The following is a 15852-nucleotide window of genomic DNA, read 5'->3' as shown; positions in this document are numbered from 1 at the left end:
AAACTGTCTCATTCCCAAACTGAACAGGAGTAGCTCAGCCACTCTTGACAGCAGCACCACCACAGTACTGAGGCTGTGGCTTCAGGAGCAGCAGATCCCATTTAACATCTGCTGTCATGGAAAAGGGAGGGGGTGGCAGGGAAACTCTTTCCCTTTTCTTTCTCTTGCCAAAACAAGCGCCAACTCTCTTCTGTGCAGCAGGTTTAGTGCTTGCTGGACCTGCGAGATGATTCATTTCCTTAACCAAGGAGCAAGACTCACCCTTGTGGGGGAGATGTGCCAGTGAGTTGCAGTTCCCCAAGGAGGCTCATGAACTACCAAACTGAACTTACAATAGCAGGGAAAGAAGAGGAAGCAGACCTCTCCCTTCAGGAGCAGTGAGACTTTTATCCTGCCTCCAGAAACTGCCCTGCACTTCACCAGCTGGATCAGAGCAGAACAGCTAGGCTCCAATGTTAATCCCTGCTTTAAATCATCTCTTTCAATATGGTTTATTTTAATAGCACTACCCAACTTTAATTATTCAAATTATAAATGTATTTTCTCTTTCCCTCCCAAATGCCCCTAATTAACCCTCACTTCTAGAACTACAGTGACCAGCAGTAAGTTAGGGTGCATAGGATGGTAAAAGACAACAGCTGGTTTAAACATTACCTTGGCGATGGCATCTTGGAGCCGATTGGCATCATTGCGAGTGTGGGCCAGCTCTTCTTGCAGACTGCTGGCCATCGTCTCTGCTTTTTCCTTATCCAGCCTTACACTTTCCAGTAAATCCTGTATATCCGATTTATCTCCGGAGTTGTGGATGGAGTACAACTCAGCCACCTTCTGCTTTTCATGCTCCAATTGAGCTTTCAGCCTGTTCATCTCAATCTGGTCGCTGGCCACTGTGGCTTTGTACTCCTCTAAGGTAGACGCTATCGCTGCTTTGCTTTTCTGCTCTGACTCAATAATCCGTTCCATGTGGTGGTTTCGTTCTTTTAATGCTCCTATCATTTCTTGGGCCTCTTTGTTGTCTTGTTCTGCCATTTTCAATGTGTTGCTCAAGTGCTGCTGAACTCCTAACAGCTGCTCTCGCTCAAACCGCGCATTCTCTGCAAGGTCCATGTAACGCTGCTCTAACTCCATGTAGCGACCGCTTTTCATATCTTCATCAATTACATAGGAGATATGGTGTTCATCCAAAAGAGACCGAAAATACTCGATCTGACGGCTGAAGTGTTCTAATTTGTCACTTTGCTGGCACAAAGACTCCATAAGGATTACTTTCTCCTCTCCAAGTCTTTCATTCTCACTGTTTAACTCTTGTGTTATTTGTTGCAAATCTGCAAGCTCCTGAAGCGTGGCTTGGAGCTCTTCAGCCGTACTGTGTTGATTCTCTTCCATTTGATGTATCCGTTCTGTCAGACAAGCGACAGACACTTCACTTGCATTGCCACTGCTTCCCTTCCTAGATCTTTCTATGCTTGGTACCCCCTCAGACTCTGAAGATGATGGAGCATCTAAAGCATCATCACTCGATGTCAGTGGTTGATACACTTCACTGCACTCGCTGTCTAAATTATCCATGGAATTACTGTGTTGGTTGTCCATCAAAGTGTTTTCATCCTGACTTAACAAGTCTTCCATTGACCCAGGAGCAGAACCTTCCACTGAAGATGTCAGAGTGCCACCACCATCACTATGGTTGCCAGCTGTAATCTCTGGACTCAAAGACTGATAGCCAAAGAGTTTTTCGGAGTTGTCCAGCCTTTGCTCCAAAGAAAAGCCTAATGCATTTAGCCTGTCTTTTAACATTCGATTCTCATTCTTCAGCTGGTTGAGCTCTTCTCGGATGGCAGTGTTTTGTTCCTGTAACTGTAGCAACGTCGACTCTACATCAGTTGGCTGATGGACAACAATGGCCTCTTTTTCTTCAGATTTTTCACCACCTTCAAGCTGTTCTTCATTCAGTCCCAGCTGAGCACGCATATCCCTCAGTTCATTCCGCAAATGCAAGATTTCCACATCTTTAGTTTTTGCTAACGTCAAAAGATCATTCACTTTTGCTTCCAATGCAGCTTTGTCACTGATTTGATTGTCTGATTTGGATTTGCTCATTCGAATATCTGATTCTGGATTGGTGCGACTACGGGAGCGTTTTGTCAGTACCGTATCATTGGTCCCCTGTCCAGTCAAAGGGAGCTTTTTGCTCTGGCTTAAACGAGAACGATCTCGAATTCTTTCTCTGGAAGAGCTTGACTCCTTATTTCCAGATGAAGTGCTACGCTTCGTTGAGGAGCTTGTACCTAGACGTTTGTAAAAGCGAAGAACATTCATTTAAAACACAGTAGCTGTAACAGCAGACTGTGCTTTGTACCAGCAATACAGTGGTTGATTTTTGGAGTCACATTGGTGAATATATTTCATAAAATACATTTACAGTAAATACTTCAACAACTTTAATCATGTACCAGCTGAGTTATTTTTCAATTGATACCTGCTTTACAATTGCTATGCTTTATTGGTATTTTGAAAATTAGTTAGAGCTTAAAGCTTAATTATAGTATTTTCAAGTATCTTTTTCTGTCTTTAAAAGCTTCCAGTAAGTTGTACAAAAACTGCAGCAGTGGTATTCGTACAATTTCACATTTGCCTCTCTCGCAGATTTGAATGCAAGCTTTTAAGTGAGGAACTGCTTATTAAGATTCCCCCAAATGAAAGTTATGGGGTTTTTGTACTGTCATCTCATTTCATAATGATGAGGATGGATTATTACTGCTTTATTTCTAGATGCTTCACAACTTTGCAAGCATTACTAAATCAAAAACATACCAATAGAGGGCAAGGCATCTTTCCATTCACATTGACAACAAATTATATCATTTCACTTTTCTGAACCGTTGCTGAAAGTTCTTACTGTATTTCTATAAAGCAGCACAGAACATCCAAAATATTGATTGCAACATGTGAACATCCTAAACATGTAGTGCTTAGGGCATGGGTTTTGTTTTCATTTTAGAAAAACTAAATTAGTTTGGATGAATCTGTGATTCTCTAGATCAATTGTATTACCTGGTTTTATACAGCAGTTAAATAACCAGTACTGACAAATTTAAAAGGTCCAGAACAGCAACTACAAACACGAAAAGAGCACAGGAGGTGTTTGATTTGACCATGACCATACTGACCACTTCATCAGGCAGCCTGGCTCCTCAACACATCAGAGGAAAATAAAGAGCCCCCCAACCACCATCTTTAAGCAGCAATAGCTCAACTTACCTGCAATTGTTTTGGGTTTATTTTCTAGACTGTTCATGGTCGCCCCTGAAGCTGAAGACACTGTTGCTACACAAGTGCTCTTCTTTGCCTTGACGCCGTTGGACATTGTCACTCCAGCACCACCAGCCATCCCCGCCAAGAGGTCATCGTTGCTCTTGGTCTGAAAGAAAGCAAGGAAGCAGCCTTAAGATAGTTGGCTGAGAAGTCTGCACAGCCAACGCTGCTTCTGTTACAGATTCCATCAGTGTAAGAAGTATGTGCTTGATGAGTCGTGCATCCATGGAAGAGTGCTGAGAAGTACAACCACACCAGACCGGGCAGAGTTGGGAAGCTGGAACTGAACCTTACTCTATTCTATATCATTTCTTTTTGCAAGTATGAATTTCAGGACAGGTAGAAACACTTATCACAATGTTGTGAGAAGGGCGCGGGTGGGATTTGTGCCATGGACAAAGAGCAGCAGGAAAACAAAAGGGAGCTCAGGAAGAGAATGTATTTGTATTTGTTCTGCATGCAGTCATTAAGAGATAATTTACAGACAGAAACAGGTATTTGTAAAAGCCTCTGGGACAAGAATGTTTTTATTGAATCTTGCAGGAAATGGCACAGCCTTCTAAAAAGGTTTACAAAAGGCTGGAAGAAAGCACATTGAGGTTCTAGCTTGAGCTGTGTCTAAACTGGCTTTTCTACTGTGGCAAAGCCGCTGTGGTTCTATCTTGCTCTTTTCCCTGTGCTCATACGCAGCGCTGGGCACACGGAAACCTTTTCAGAACACTCCTTCCTCCTGGGAGCCAGAGCAGTCCCTTGATCTGCAATGTCATACAGCCTCACAAAACAGAAGAAGCGGTGTCAGTGCCAACAGGAAAACACAAATGGTGGAGAGCTACCCAAACCAACAAAGCCCGCACTGCTTGTGGGAGGAGAGCTGGGCACAAAGTGCTCCATGTGAGAGTGGAACCAGATTCCTTATCCAAGTTGAGCTGATGGTGCGGGCATGGGGACAGAGGGAGGAAATGATGTTGTGATATGGTTATCGCCTAACCTAAGGTGTCACAAAAAGTCAGAGGGCAGCGATTCCCAGTTTTGCTACCAAATCTGCCGATCAGTCAGCAAATGCGACAGCTCAAACGGACATTAGATGTCAGCATTTCTACCCTGTTGAAAGAGGGAGGGGGAAATCAGATTGAGTTTTTATATACTTGCAGTATAAGCACACATTATCAAAAGAAATAGGCCTAGATGTGACTCATCTCCAAATCACTAAGAGACCTGCCTTCTGACCTGAGTAACCCCCAGCCCTTGCTGAATGAAGGAACTGGAGACAGTCATCCTTCTGCCTTACCCAGATACAATTTCCAGGGCAGGCTGAAAGGTGCTGCCCCGTTTGCAGTGTTAGTGAATGGCTTCTCACATCTCTAACGTTAAATTCTCAGCAAAGAAAGTGGTTCAGCAAAGCTTTGGAAAATATACAAACAGCAGCTCGCTTTTCTTAACACTCTGTAATGGCAACCATTCCTGACTATAAAAATTGAAGTATTTTTGTAGCATATATTTTGAATGGAAGCAGATTCAGTGTCATGTGCTTATTAAACAGCTTTTCCCTCAAGGAAGAACAGTTTCTCCTGTTTACTGAAAGCAGCGCAAACCTGCTTAGCATTAAACCCCCTACATTAACATACAAAAACCAGAAAACATTGTAATTAGAAATGCTCATCCAGACCTATTGTGATTTTCTATATAAAACCCCTTATAATTACACACTTTATATTCTGTTTTCCTCCACATCTTTCTTTCAGTTATATGAAACTTGAATGATCACCCTTACAATTAATTTTGTCTTCGTTTCCCAACATACGTATCCTATTTACTGCACTTCATTCAAATCCCATATATAACAAGAAAAATATTCTTGCCTGGGATTTCCTTTGATGCTTGCTGTTGCTGCATTTGAGTGCTTCAAACATCAAACATCAGAGCAATCTGTAATTAACTTGTTGTATTTTGCAAACAGAACACTGAAGTCTAGACACATGAATACTGAAAACACATACTAATTTTTAATATTCAAAAGTTGGTGTCCAAGTCCTGGCTTTTCAGAGACCTTGGATTTTGCAATTCATTTGTATAAAGTATACTGCCGTCTAATTACAGTTGTGAGCGTTAGCATGATCCCAAGTTCATTAGCTAAAGAAGTAAAAAAATAATATCTTAAAAATTACAATATGGTGTTAATCTGCAGAGTATTTTTTGACCTATTAAAACCCAGAAGTGCCTGGCAGTTACCCTTCAGCTGTAATAATGTGTGTGCAGCGGGGGTGTGCTGAATATTTACAAACGTCCTGGGCAAAGTGGGAGCCAAAACCCTACAAAGCAGTAGCCGACAAAAAGGCAGTGAGAGGCACGCAGACCGACTGACCTCTGGGGAGTGCTCAGCTGGGCAGCAGAGTGGGCCTCACAGTTCCTTCCTGTGCTCATTGTCCACACACTTCAAAAACTCAACAAAAAAGGATGAACCTATGGAACAATGTGCAGTGAAAGTGGCCCGCCCAAAGCTGAACGCTGGCCTGTGGTTACATCAAGAAGGGGAGAAGAAAAAACCATGCTATTATTAGAAAATAATTTTTGCTTTGTCAGTCACTAATCACGCTGAGTTCAGATTGCTGTAGTGCTGTCGCTGTATGTCTCTTGTCCTTCATAGTGGCTTTTAATTCTATATCCTACTCCACATTTCTGTGTCTATATGCACACTTACATCAAAAGATTGAAGTTAAGAAAGCTACAAGATACATTGGGTGGCAGAAGAAATGGGGAGCACCAGGAGAAAATCCAACTGAAACCTGGCCTGCAAGTTAATCAGCAAAAGAACTAACTATTCTCCTGCAAAAGAAAAGCAAGAAGAAAAAGGAGAAAGGGAACACACCTTTTGAGTTCAGTAATCCTGCTCAGCTACTACAGAGAGACCCCAGCCCCTACCATGTTTCTAATCCCAGGTCTTTATTTGCTGGTGATTTAAGTGGCCCATCCAGCTCCTGGTGAGTGCCAGTGGCTCAGGTCTGGTCACAGCCACCAGCCCTTTCCCTTGCTCTGTTCCGCGTGCTGCAGGGTGGCAGCAGCAGCAGTGCTGCAGCTCTGCACATGGGGCTGTGGAAAGGCCAAAGGAGCTGGGTCTGGCAGTGTTTCTGTGTCAGGAGAGGGAGGCAGACCAGACAGGCTCACACCACATGTCCCACCCACACGCATTTACTCTCAGGTGAGAGCTCCACACCTCAGTCAGTCTTCTTTTACTTGGTTGTAGAAAACCATGTGCCTCTAAATCTGCTACCTATTTTGTGAATATAAGAGAAAATCTTTACCTTTGAACTTGTTCTAGGAGCAAGAATCAACTTGTGAGAATTCAGCTGATGCAGTACTTGCACACAGCAGAGGCCAAAACAGCTAGGAGAATGCAGCTGCCCTGACTTGACACAAATCACCAATACCAGAAGTTTTTCATGTTAGATACCTCTTTGGTTCTTTTTTCAGACCCATAAATACCTCTTATCAAAGCCCATTAGTCCCAACATCCAAGCATAATGCATGATGCTACCAGTAACAATCATCAGGATGCAACTTCCAATCTGCTCCTGTTGCAGAACAGGCAAGCTCTGCAGAGCGAACTGCTTTCCATTGTGCCACTCACTGCAACAGGAAAAACAGCATGAATGCCACACAAGGTTCTACTCCCCTGGCCAGCACCGTGTACCTATCCAAATCCCCTCCAGTCACCCACAGAACAAGCCTCTAGTCTGAGCTGCATTAAAGAAAAGCCTCAAAATTCTACTCTTTTTAAAGTTTTATAGTAAAAAATATAAATAATCCAAACATTTTATTGGTTATTACCTTCAAAAGAGATGCTGATGCCCCAGTTTTGGAGAGTTTTGTTACTGCAGACACTGAGGAGCCGTTTTCTGGTTTGGCTTTTTCAGTTGTTTGAGTTTTATTTACTCCAGGCACTTTGGGCACTGAGCCAACACTCCTGCTTGCTTTCTTCATTCTGGGCTGTCTGTTTATGATGCATTTACAAACAAATCTATAAACAGAAAGAAAGACATTTTAAACATGAAATACAAATGATCAGCAATGGTTTTTTTTATAATGCTCTATTTAGGACCAGAAGTCCAGAGCAGCGGCAGAGACCACAAATCAGAGCCAAACAGAATGCGTGGGACTGATCAGTGGGTTCTGCTTTTTTTTTAAAAAGGCATTTTTACCAAGAACTCAGCGCTTCCTGCAGCTCCACTCCAAACTATAACTTTTTTTCAGTTCTCTTTCCACAAACGGCACTGAACCAAGGATGTCTTATACATGACCCATGTTGCCAAGTCCACTCGTTAGGTAGCAAGAGAAAGGCTTCTTAGGGCAGAAATGTTCTTTATTTCTGACTGTGGGAAGGAAAATACCACGGGAGCATTCAGGCAACAGCCTGCCTACCAACAACACTGGAGCTGAGAGGAGATTACCACAGCTTGGTAACTAAAGTGCTGAGAGAGAAGCAGCAGCTGCAGGAGAAGAGTGGTTTACAGAAATGAAAAGAAGTTGGAAAATTCAGATTCCCTGAAACCATTTATTCTTAAAAGTCATGTTAATAATGGGATTTTACCAAATTCGGTATCAGTCATATGATTAAGAGGATTAGCTCCAAAAAGCAGCCAGAAGTAATCCGCCACATTCCACAGCCAGGACACTTCAGGGCCTTTGGCTTGCCCCCAGGTTCTTGCAAACAACAAAAAACTGTCAATCCTGTCATTCTAACCATGAACAATCAAACAAAACCCCAGAAAACAAACCTGGGTTCCCTCGAAGCAGGAGCACAGGCAGCTGACCAGAACACGGCCGGTACCACAAGAACTGCCAGTTCTGGAAGACAGGCAGACAGGGCAGTCTAGCTAACTGCCGTAGCCTGAACCATGGACTGCCAGCAGGGCCCCTCACATCGGGACCTTCCACCCTTGGCAGGAGGGGCATAGCTGGCAGCGGTTGTCTTCATGCCTCTGAGTCAGAAGCCATGGGATGGAAGATCAAGAGGAGGAACTTTTCACTCCCTTTTCAGTCTGACCAATTCTGGGTGGAAGTAAAGGATCAGGTTTATTGGAGCCCAATACCCTGTGGCTGCTTAGAAACACAGAACACATCCAGTTGTTTCCAACTCTTAAAAAGTGAAGTACTGCAAAGGCACAAAACACAGACTGACAATCAAGTGCACAAGACTCGCTACACAAACCCACAGCGATCTGGAGTCCAAAGTCATTGCAGCTAATGCAATGAACGCTCCACACTATGACACACTCCTTCCTCCCCACCAGCACCTCAGCCGCACGCAAGTACATTTCATGTCTTTTACGAAAGTCAGTAAAATCCCAGGAGTTTTGCATCCTTGGACCCCTAAGTGCTGTTAACAGCAGCAACAGGAAGTTCCATTTTAAGACACTGAAAATATTTGTTTATAGCTTGCAGATTCCCTTTAGCTCTGAGCACTGGTATGAACAGACACAGAAAACTTTGTTTGCTGTTGCAGTTTCATCATCAGAATGTCAAAAATGCACTGGTCCTGCCATATGGCTACTCACATTCAGAACGCCTTCGTACAAGATTAAATAACTGGGAGATAACTTGATATGAGACACTCCGAAGAAAACTGAAACCCAGACCAGAAAAGCCCCATGAAGGCAATGTTTGCTACACACACATCATTTTAAGTGGTACAACTGCCTACGAGATTCCTGAAGCAGGTGCTAATACTTACAGGTAAGACCAAGTTGCCACACTGACATTTCTTGCCTTTTTCATGTCTGTGGGTTGAATACTTACTTGTGCATTTAATTTTATTCAATTCAAAACTAAAACTGGGAAGAACAAAGAGGACAGAGTTGTTTAGTAGAATTGGCATTGCTACTATTGAACGATGCTGTGATGTTCTACAGACTACATAAGCAAAGTCGCCCACAGCATGCTGGAGAAACAACCACATGAATTTCCACAGCACGGCTTGTTGTGAAGCCGACTGCATTTAAAAAAATCACCTCAAAGAAAAAATTATCCTCTTGCAACAACTCCAGTAAATCATACTCGTAACTTTTTGCCAGCTCACAGAGCTAGATAACCAGTGCTGTAATGGAGGTTCAGCACTGGTAACGATACAACTGTCACACGCTGGGCAGAGCTCAGCACTCTGCCTGGCAATCCCCATGAGGCTGCAGCTCGAGCTGCACTGCAGCCAGCTGGCAGCGGCCATCAGCAATGCTTCTGGGCAGTCCACGAAGGATCCCTCCATCGGACTCATCTCACAATGTGCCAGATATACTCTGCAGAGTGATCTCCGCATGCAGGGTAAAGGATCGATACATTGAGGATCTGTTTATTCCAGCCAGTACTGTTGTAACATATCCCACTGGGGGACAACCACAAACAGAAACGCAGGCTAACATCAGCTTTCACAGTGCAAACCATTCATAATCCTATGGATACATCACAGAAGTCACTGGTGACAAAAGACAGGGTGAAGTCACGCATTTCTTATCCAAAATGGACTTTCAAAACACTGCATGTTTTAGAAGCCTTCCTGACAACACGCAACAGTGCTTGCTTCAAGAATAGCCAGCTCCAAGGGAACTACATCCAAGGGATATGAGTGAAACTAAAGTAAACAAGTAAAATCCTCATGCTTCAGCAGAGAATTACTTTAAAATATTCACAAATTTGACACTGAAAAACACTAATCATGATTTACTGACCTCAACGGTAGAAGCTTCAAAGATATTTTGAGGACAGAGAGGGTGAGGAACCACTGTTCTGGTTTTCTGTCAGATAAACCAAGTTCTAGTAGTTACTTTCTCACTGAAAGAAGATTGCAGAAATAGCGTTTAAAAATCGAGAAAAAGATGCAGTGAGTCCAACTTAACTTCAAAGAAGGACAAGACATTAATCCGCACTACAGGTTCTAAAAGCAGGCTCCTGAAGTGAATTTATGACATCCTGGTGCCAATTTCTCCCCTCCCGCCTTCTCCAGGAAGGAAAAAGAGGATGGGGTTTCAGGACTGAAACCAGAAGACATTGATATTGCTGAATAGTAAGTGGAACAAGCCTTAGGTCACCCAGTTTCTCAAAAAGCAGACATCACAGATAAAGACTACTTTTATGCTTCTAAAGAACACCACAGTCCTTAGGAAGACACAGCATTAGGAACCAAAAACGAATTTGTCTCTGCCCAAGGCTAAATTTTAAAGTAAGAAATAAAATGCTTGCTAGCCAAATGAAACTTTCTGAGGATCAATACACAGCACTAAATTCAAATCAGAGCTACAATATTATTTCACTCTTGTTTCAGAAAGCAAATACTGCATCTAAAAAAGCGGTTTATACTTTGCCCAAGGAAAAAAGAAGGAATGACTGAAGCCTTCCTTTCCCCTTACACACAATTCCTCCCTCCTCAAATAAAAATAAGAAAACAACAACAACAAAAAAAAGAGTGCAGTAGATGCTTAATGCTAAAATGATGCAGAGGAATTGTGAGCTGGAACTCCATGAGACAGCCAAGAGAGACTTTTGGAGGTCCCTCATATCACACAACTAAACAGAATACTCGTATGTCAACAGACACAAGACTGGAGAACATTTGATTAATGCAGCACTAACAGTATCAATTATAGAATTAATCACGATGGAAAAAAGCCCAAACAAGCCCAAAATATCAGATAGCAAGGCTGCATTCCTGAACCCCAGTGTAACTATTTGCTCTAACCTGTATCCTTTCCAAGCTGTCTCCCTCTCCACAGCACACATAGTACAGGGAACAAAAGGGAATCTCGCTCAGGCGCACGCTCGTCTTGCTCCAGTGGAGGCATGTGGAACCCGTCCTGCGCTTTATACCCACTGCAAACACAACTCCATAAATAATAATTTAAAAGGGTTTTGCCCAATCGCACAGCTCTGCTCCAGACTGTAAACTGATATGAGACATCCCCTCAGCTAACACAAACGCTTCCAGCGTCACTCTGCTGTGCGCTCTGGAACCCAGAAAACTGAAGGGGGTGGCGGTGTATATGATTTCTTACTGTGGTTATTTTAATCTCACCCATTATTTAACATGCTTATTTATGCTAATAATGCTGTCACAAAAGCAAGGCTCAATTACAAGAGTAGTAAAAACAGTTTCTCGTGTCTGTAAGGTGAAAGAGGTTTAAGCAGCAAAGAAGGTACTGGCCTTTTGCCTCTGGTTGAAAATACAAACCATCAAGAGGCATTAAGCAGTTTTATCCATTAAAAAATTGTGAATCATTAAGAAAATTATAAATAATCTTGGAATTTTTAAGATTTTTTAAAAAACAGAAACAACTGATCCCTCAAGTCTGAGGATACTGACCATTTCTGAAAGGTCAAATACCCCAAATACAGAGGAAAAATGGAAACATTCTCATCTAACAGTAATAGTCAGTACACTTTCACTCTGTTTGTACAATGTCTTTGGCTTTGATATATTTAGGCTAACAATTTTTGCCCAAATAATTAGGGAATGACATTTTTAGGTCATTTACATAGTCCCAAAAGGCAGAACTGTGAAGAAAAGACTATGAAGTACAGCCTCTTTCACCCTCTGCAAAACACAGGTTCTAAACTTCCCCGGGTCTGCGTGGGCAACAGAGCACAGCCACCAAGGACAAAATATCTGGTCTGGGAAACAGGCTGTGTACGGAGACAGAGCTCCCTAATGCCACAGCTCCAACTGTCAGCCTGTGAGCCACACAAGCACTCCAACATGATGGCTCTTGCTCAACAATTCCAAAAACATAATCCATTAACCACTGGATTCCAGAAGCCCAGAAGAAGCAGCGTTTTTGTTTTATTATTTAAGATCAAGACATCAGTTTCTGTGACTTGACAGTTTGCTGATGCTGGAGGGTTATTTATGATACAAAAGGTGACAGAAAACTGCACGGAATCACAGAAGGTCCTGATGAAACTAATTGGACAATAAAGCATCGAATAAAACTAAATGTAATACACACAAAGCAACCTCTCTCAGGGAAAAACAACCTCAGCTTCATACAGAAATGTGCTCTCAACTCATCAATATTGCCCAGCCAGATTTCAGTGCTTTGATTCACCGCTTCATTAAACGCTCAGTACAGTGCCTGGAACAAGGCAACAAAAGCAAAGCGATCCCAAGAATTATTAAAGAAAGGAATAGAAAACAAACCATAAAGCACAAATTTCGCACTCAACAAATCAATTTTTTGCCCATCTACCCACACTTTCACTGGTACATGCAGTTCTGGACTCTCAGCCTCAACAAAAGCATTGCTTATAGACCTGGAAAAAGTTCAGCAAGGGGCAAAAATTAGATCAAAGGTAAAGAATAGCTCCCATAAGACATCAGACAAGGAATATGACAAAAGCCTATCAACTCTTGAATAGCATCGAGGAGGCAAGCTGGGACAGACTGTTAATCATCTCTTCCAGCACTAAGACCAAGAACTAGCACAGGAAGTTAGAGCCAGGCTCAAAATAAAAATTAACAGCCGTGCTTTTAATGCAGAGTGAAAGAATGCTGTGGTTGCACTAAGCGCGAGTGAAAGAGGAGATTGGGCATGCACAAGGTAGAGAAATTCCCTAATGGATGCTGAACACCTGAACACAAAGGGCTCAGAAACCCCTCTGAGGCAAAAATAATAACAGGGTAGGAAAGCAGTCCAGGTAGGAGGGCAGACTTTGGTTTGGGTTTTTTCCTGAGGCACCTGCTCACAGCCACAGCTGGACCCAGAGCCCCAGGTGGGATGGATTCCTGCTCCAGCCAGGGGTGCCTCTGCTGCCATCTTATGCCATGAGGTAAATATCCAGATATCCACAATTTATGGGTGCTGCCTGTAACAACTGCTGCAGGTAGGCATTTAGAGAGGAAAGGCTTCTCAATTCCTTTCTACTTTAAAAATTCAAATGGGCCTTTACAGTTTCCCATTACAAGTTGTGGAATCACAAAAACAGGAATTCTACATCTAAGTTATGTTATCCATCCACAGTTTTCAAGCCACATTTGCTACTGCTACTTCTTTTTTTAAACAAAAGGTTGGAAAGACTACAGCTTTGGCAAGAACTGGCTGTTATACACCTAAATTCATCGCCTCCTTCTTTGGAGAAAACTCCAGAGCTGTAACTGCTGTAAGCAATGTGTAACCGTTGCAACGCTTAACATTCCAGACAAGTGACAGGAACACTTGCAGAACTCCTAAACTTACCAACTGTGCTCTAAAAGCTTTTTCATAACAAAATTAAATTATGTAGTCTTGTTTTCAAGCTCCTACTTTAAACAACCGCTATTTCAAACCACTGCCAAGAAAAGAAAGAACAACTGTTCATCAACAAAATCCAACTGATAACTTCCTAGCACAGGAATCTGTTCCACAAGGAAGGGGAGCACTGCCCATAAACCAGTCTCAGCACTATTTTCTACACTGACTGCACCTTCAGAAGCCTTTCCTTTTGAATCACTGCTTTGCAAACCAGAACAAAAGACCAGGTAAATCAACACCTTCCAGGTTTCCATCTTAGAGCTGATTCAAAGATATTCTAAGTGGGCTTGAGTACCCTTCCCTTCACTGTGATTGCTCTCTCTAGCATGGCTGTTCCCAGAAGTGCTGGCCAGACACAGTGCCCAGGCCTGGCCTTTTCCCTTCTGTCCATTCAAAATGTTGTCAGCTGAACTCTCGTATCTACACCTGCAGCAAAGGCTTCTGCAGCCTGGAGTTCACAGAGAGAAGAAAGGCAGGCAGCAGCCTAGCTCTCGTCAGAAAAAGAGGACAGTGAAAATACGTGCAGTATTTTCCAGGAGCAAGCCCAGAGGCTCCAGCACAACTGTGTCACAGGTAGAACCTGTAAGATAAGTGCATGACTTCAACCAGCTCCAATGTTCATCCAAATACTCTATCAGATCTTCAGTTCACACAAAACCCCAAAAAACCCAAATGCCTACGACGACAAACTGTTCGTACCAGCTGTTGACTAATTCTCAACTTGAGGATGCTCTGCTACCTGGATTTCTGAACTGGGAGGTGACTGAGTGCTCACTATGTCCACCTCACCACTGACCTGGTCTGGTAACATTCCTTAAGGCATTACACCCAAAAAACAGAGAACAGGTGAATCATACGGAGATACAACCCCCTAGGACCTTCCCAGCCCCAGGGTGCTTACAGCTCTGGGATTCCCAGCTGCAGAAGGACCCTGCTGGTCTCAGCTGGACCAAGGGAACAGCCTAGACGCAAATGGTCCATCCACAAGCCAGCCTTGCTAAAGCTGGGGGAGGGAAGTGTCTGCTGGCAATTGCTTAAGCTACATGAAAATAATTTAATTGTACCCTGCCACCAAAAGATGCAGTCCCACCTCTTCCTCAGTCCTCTCTCTTCTTTCAATTCTGGAGATCACAGCTCATTTTCTGATGGGCTGGTCTTCCAGTCAGATCAGTCCTGATTTGACTGATCTGACTCACCTTCTAATTGCTAGATACCATGCAAAGGAAGCAGTGGGGCTGTGAATGGGGAACAAGGAAGGCTCACCTTTTCTTTCAGAGATGGTGTAGCCCCGAATGTGCTTTGATTCAGTCTCAGGCTCTTGGAAACTCAATAACAGCCCTGATTTAAAGAGAACTCTTAATGACACCCACCCACCACTGCTTTCCAAGCCACACTGTCCTGAGGAGTTGCACAGTGAAGCTGATGAGGCCACAGATGAAGCAACAGATGAACTACGTTATTCTTAAGCAATCAGCCCAAGACAAAACAGGGCCCAGACCACTGCACTGGGGCTGAAGATTGGCTGTCTGTTGGTTTGAGTTCTGTGCTCCAACCCACATCTTCCCTCGCCTCCAAGTCCTGCTGGCAGCACTCATTACTCAGTTTTAAAACCTTCAGGCTTGGCAGACAGAGAAGAGACAGAACGGCATGCAAATCTCTCCTAAACACCTTGGTATCCCTAAGGGAGAAGCAGTTACCTGCCCCAGTGTGGAAGCCCAGGGACAGGCATCTGAATCATATCGGAAGAAAGTCCTTGGGACAGGATGGAGAGGCTCCCATCTGTAGCCATTATATTTTTTTTCCCTCTCCAAGCAAAAGAGAACAAGATACTGTTTCTCTTCCACACATCCATTCCAACTCTTCCAGGAAAAGGTGAATCACTAACCTGTTTATGGAGCTCCTGTTGCCTTGGACAGCTTGGTTGTTGGAGCAACCAGGACTCCACATGGGACAGAGGCTGGGAAAGCACTAAAAAGCCCAGGACCAGTACGGCATCCCTACCTGATGTGACTGCTGATGTGCTGATATTGCCATGGAACGTCAAGTGCCTAACGCTTCAGCACCTTCCATCGTGAAACACTCTTACGCTATTCCTTTGAGAAGCTCCTACGCCTCCGGGTTTCGTGGCAAGCCTTTGATGTTTGGCCAAAGGCCTCAGAATAGTTTTCTCATTCCCTCCAGAAAAACGTAGTCCTTCTACTAAAAAAGGCTACACTAAAGTCCTCACAATTATTTTTCCTCCAAATACCCTTTACTTACAACACTAATG

The 15852-nt window shown here is 43.3% G+C and overlaps 2 protein-coding genes across 2 annotated transcripts in view; one reads left to right on the top strand and one right to left on the bottom strand.

Moving 5' to 3' along the window:
* SPECC1L (sperm antigen with calponin homology and coiled-coil domains 1 like) overlaps positions 1–7330 on the bottom strand; it is a 39451-nt gene extending 32121 nt beyond the window's left edge. The window contains exons 1-3 of the mRNA XM_069871204.1: positions 7141–7330; positions 3262–3421; positions 655–2288 (exon numbers count right to left, since the gene is read on the bottom strand). Coding sequence (XP_069727305.1) covers positions 655–2288; positions 3262–3421; positions 7141–7293 — 1947 coding nt within the window. The 5' untranslated portion in view covers positions 7294–7330. The remainder of the gene's footprint in view (positions 1–654; positions 2289–3261; positions 3422–7140) is intronic.
* The window catches only part of GUCD1 (guanylyl cyclase domain containing 1), a 142806-nt gene that overhangs the window by 102953 nt on the left and 24001 nt on the right, over positions 1–15852 (top strand). The window lies entirely within an intron of this gene.

The sequence above is a fragment of the Phaenicophaeus curvirostris genome, chromosome 17 (genome assembly GCF_032191515.1).
Source record: "Phaenicophaeus curvirostris isolate KB17595 chromosome 17, BPBGC_Pcur_1.0, whole genome shotgun sequence".
Classification (NCBI taxonomy): domain Eukaryota; kingdom Metazoa; phylum Chordata; class Aves; order Cuculiformes; family Cuculidae; genus Phaenicophaeus; species Phaenicophaeus curvirostris.
This window is presented reverse-complemented; position numbering and strand designations above follow the sequence as displayed.